Below are 4,059 nucleotides of genomic sequence, written 5' to 3' on the forward strand. Positions count from 1 at the left end.
CCCTTCTCGCCCTTCGTCGTCGCTCCGGTCGGGATGGTTTTTTATACTTTTCACAACAACGGCTTTGTTGCAAAAGTCCTCCCGCAACATCATCTATGTTACAAAAATTTATTGATTCACACTGCAAACGACATCATCTTTTCAGTGAAAAAATTTCTGCAACATTATCCATGTTGCAAAAGTCCTCCCGCAACAATATCTATGTTGCAAAAAAGGTGAAGACGAAAAAAAATTAATTCTACAACACCACCATTGTTGCAAAAGTCCTACATCATCTATGTTGCAAAAAATCTTGAAGATAAAATAAAAAAAATCTAGCGAAAATAACGCTTCGGTGGTTTCGTAACAAAGTAATTGTTGCAATGCGAGTTACGCAACATCTACCTTGTTGCAATTTCAGAGGCACCTCATTTGAGATCACGCGGCTATTCATGGCTCATCCAATGACGCAGGAGGCGACGGCTGGCCGTTTTTGATAGAAAAAAGAATATTGATGTAGCGAATTACCCGGAGCAAAGAGAACTTGAAGAAAGACCGTGTATAAAGAAACGAAAGCAAAAGGGCAACACAATTCAAAGTCTGGCCCATAACCGTCTCGGCCGCGTGTCGTGCACGGGCCCGGTTACCCCGCCACGTCCTCACCGCCGGCCCCCACTCCATTTCCCCTCCCCTCACCTCTCACGGACATGGCGGAGCCACCGCCACCTCCACCCTCAACGCCCATGCCGAAGTCATCGCCGCGGGCGCGGCCGCGCCACCACCACGCGCCGCCGGGCCTCTGCGCCCTGCCCGCCTTCTCCTACAACGCCCACCGTGGCCTCGTCCTCGGGCTCACCTTCCTCGCCTACGCCCTCTACCACGCCTCCCGCAAGCCACCCAGCATCGTGAAGCGCGCGCTCTCCAAGTCGTGGCCGCCCTTCCACGACCCCGCCCTCCTCGGCGAGACCGACGTCGCGTTCCTCGCCTTCTACTCCCTCGGCATGTTCGGCGCCGGCCACCTCGGCGATCGCCTCGATCTCCGCCTCTTCCTCGCCGCCGGAATGGTCGGGAGCGGCGCCGCCGTCGCCTTTTTCGGCGCCGGGTACTTCCTCTCCCTGCACTCCCTCGTGTTCTACGTCTTCGCCCAGGCAATCGCGGGCCTGCTGCAGTCCACCGGCTGGCCCTCGGTCGTCGCCGTCGTCGGCAATTGGTTCGGCGGCCGGAGGCGCGGCCTCATAATGGGCATATGGAACGCGCACACCTCCGTCGGGAACATCAGCGGCTCGATCATCGCCGCCGCCGTGCTGCGATACGGGTGGGGCTGGTCGTTTGTGGTCCCGGGCGGGCTCATGGCGCTCGGTGGCGTCCTCGTGTTTTTCTTCCTAGCGCCTTACCCGGAGGACGTTGGCTTCGCTTCGTGGCCCCCCAAGCAGGCCAGTGGAGCGAGCACCGACGAGGAGGACAGCAGCACCAGCACGGCCGGGGAAGAGGACAGGAGGGATGCCGTAGGGATTTTGAAGGCATTTTCTATCCCGGGGGTGCTCACCTTCGCGACCTGCCTCTTCTTTGCGAAGCTGGTCGCCTACACCTTCTTGTACTGGCTCCCCTTCTACTTGACCCAAACTGGTATGCCCACCTGTTGCGACTTAGGCCCTGTTCGGATATCCACCAGATACGTGGAATTAGAGGAGTTGCAGAGCACCTAATTTCCAACTCCAGTATTTTAGCCTACAACTCCGCCGGCTCCGCGGAGCCGAGTCTGGGAGGGGAGGGACTCCGAACACTCCCTTAAGTTAAGGGGTCTGTCTAGGACACATTTAGATGTGACATAACTATATCACATCTAACCTGATGTCCACTATGTTTGTGGTCTAATTTTTTTGTCCCAGCTTTTTTTTTGTTCCTTTTTGCTGCCTTATTTGTGGGAGCTTAGATGTTACATCCTTAGAAAACATCTAGATGTGAATTAGACAAACTGTTAAGTTTAACCAGGCGCAGCCATGCACGTTATGACATTAGATTGATCTGAATTTCCATCTTCCAGCTGTGCAGGAGATTTATCGGTATGATTAATAGTGCGTCTAAAGCCTGTTATTGAATTCTGGGTTCAGAATTGACTTTGATGTAGTTGACGATGTAGTTTCAGAATTAACAGTGCATTGTTACTGAACTCTGGTTTCAGAATTCCAGAATATGTTGATATAGGTTGTTGTAGTAATTGCGACCATTGTCTTGAAGGTGCTGCAGTAATTGCCTTTGATATGCTGTAATAATGTGCATTATGGTATATCCTGTGCACAATAGACACCAAGCAAATTGTAGCAGGAACTAGTGTCATGCCAGATTATTCATGCCGTATCTTAACTCTGGCTTTGAACAGAATAATGCTAACATGAGTCACATGTTCACATTGTTGGCCTGTTTATCTGATCCAACTGTAGTATTTTGCTTTTTCAGACCAGACACAATTTACTCAAGGGTACAGTAGCTCTGGTTATGTGCACTATTTGGTAGAGGCCTGGGTTGTCCTCTTCCATCCATTACTAAAAGTACTGCATACTAATTTGTTTGACCTGTTTCTTCTAACTGCCTTCTTATATTGCTGATACCATAAAAGGCTGCAACTCTAGTAGATCTCTTATGTGCAGTTGTGGATTCTGAATTTTATATCCTTTTACGATTCTACTTATGCCCTTTTATATTTCCAGCTATTGGAGGCGAGTACATGTCGGTCACGGATGCTGGTTATCTATCAGTTTTGTTCGATGTAGGAGGAATCATTGGTGGAATTCTTGCTGGGTTCATGTCTGATCAGCTCGATGCTAGGGCCACTACTGCAGCAATGTTTATGTATCTGGCGATTCCATCTCTTTACGCCTTTCATGCATATGGCAGTACTTCAAAAGTGACAAACATTGCACTGATGATGATCAGTGGCTTGTTTGTTAATGGCCCTTATGCTCTGATAACAACTGCAGTATCTGCTGATCTGGGGACTCACAAATCTCTCAAAGGAGATTCCCGTGCGTTGGCCACTGTCACGGCAATCATAGACGGGACAGGATCGCTTGGTGCTGCCTTGGGGCCATTTGTGACGGGCTTCATCTCAAAAACTGGATGGGATTCAGTGTTCATAATGCTTATACTTTGTGCATTGATTGCCGGTGCGTGTTTATCAGGTCTTGTGAAATCAGAGATTCAGCAGATTATTCAAAACTGGAGGAATCGCTCAAGTGACACTCCGAATGGAACTGCAGGTAATGATAAAGATGCTCAGCTTGCATTTATCTTCATTATAGAGATGGCAAAATGTAGTGTCTTATTTGTTACGCTGATGTTGCCTTCCTCTTTATCTCATAGATCCTGGTGCTCAACCACTTTTAGAGGGGAGTAGTTGAGGGCGAGGCAGTTTTGGCGCAGGTGTGGTGGGAATGTGGTATACATTTTTGTAATGTTATCATAGTTGAGAAAGGCATTCAATATGTTGGTGCTGAAGATGATACCACGCAAATATGGTTGAGATAGCATCTGTTGTCTTCTCTTTGTCACAGGATAGTATAGTAATATACTATAACATCTTGTAATGTATCAATCTACCGTAGGATCCCTGTCCTTTCTCATAGATGAACATGAAAGAGTCAAATGACTTCCAAGTCTGAAGTAAGTCTGAACTCTGGCCATTTTTATGCATAGTGTTTGCACTGTATATATTTTTACTGTTAATGTTGGCTGAATACTATCTCTGGCGAACACTTTGAATCAGCATCAGTATCTCTTTTTTTGTGTGACGTCTTTGGGAGCGTTTGGTTCTCGTGCTAGCGCTTGCTTAGCCTAGCCCAGCAAGGAAGCGACGTACTCCCTCTGTCCCATAATATAAGAGCGTTTTTTACACTACACTAGTGTCAAAAACGCTCTTATATTATGGGACGGAGGGAGTATTTGGTTACTGGGCGAGCCTGCCTCTTTGCCAGTGGTTTCCAGCTTTTTTCGTGTTGGAGCGAGCGAGCAGATTTGGCTCGCCTGCGTCGGCAAGCCTAGCTTTGCCTAGCGAGGCAATCTGGTGAGGGATCCAAACGTTCC

General features: G+C 48.5%; 1 protein-coding gene across 1 annotated transcript; it reads left to right on the top strand.

Moving 5' to 3' along the window:
• Window positions 1–600: 600 nt before the first annotated feature.
• LOC109770277 (putative glycerol-3-phosphate transporter 4) lies at window positions 601–3,709 on the top strand. The gene is made up of 3 exons (XM_020328983.4): window positions 601–1,605; window positions 2,688–3,236; window positions 3,340–3,709. The coding sequence occupies exons 1-3, from the start codon at window positions 687–689 to the stop codon at window positions 3,375–3,377; spliced, it is 1,506 nt and encodes a 501-aa protein (XP_020184572.1). The 5' UTR covers window positions 601–686; the 3' UTR covers window positions 3,378–3,709.
• Window positions 3,710–4,059: the final 350 nt, after the last annotated feature.

The sequence above is a fragment of the Aegilops tauschii genome, chromosome 6 (genome assembly GCF_002575655.3).
Source record: "Aegilops tauschii subsp. strangulata cultivar AL8/78 chromosome 6, Aet v6.0, whole genome shotgun sequence".
Lineage (NCBI taxonomy): Eukaryota > Viridiplantae > Streptophyta > Magnoliopsida > Poales > Poaceae > Aegilops > Aegilops tauschii.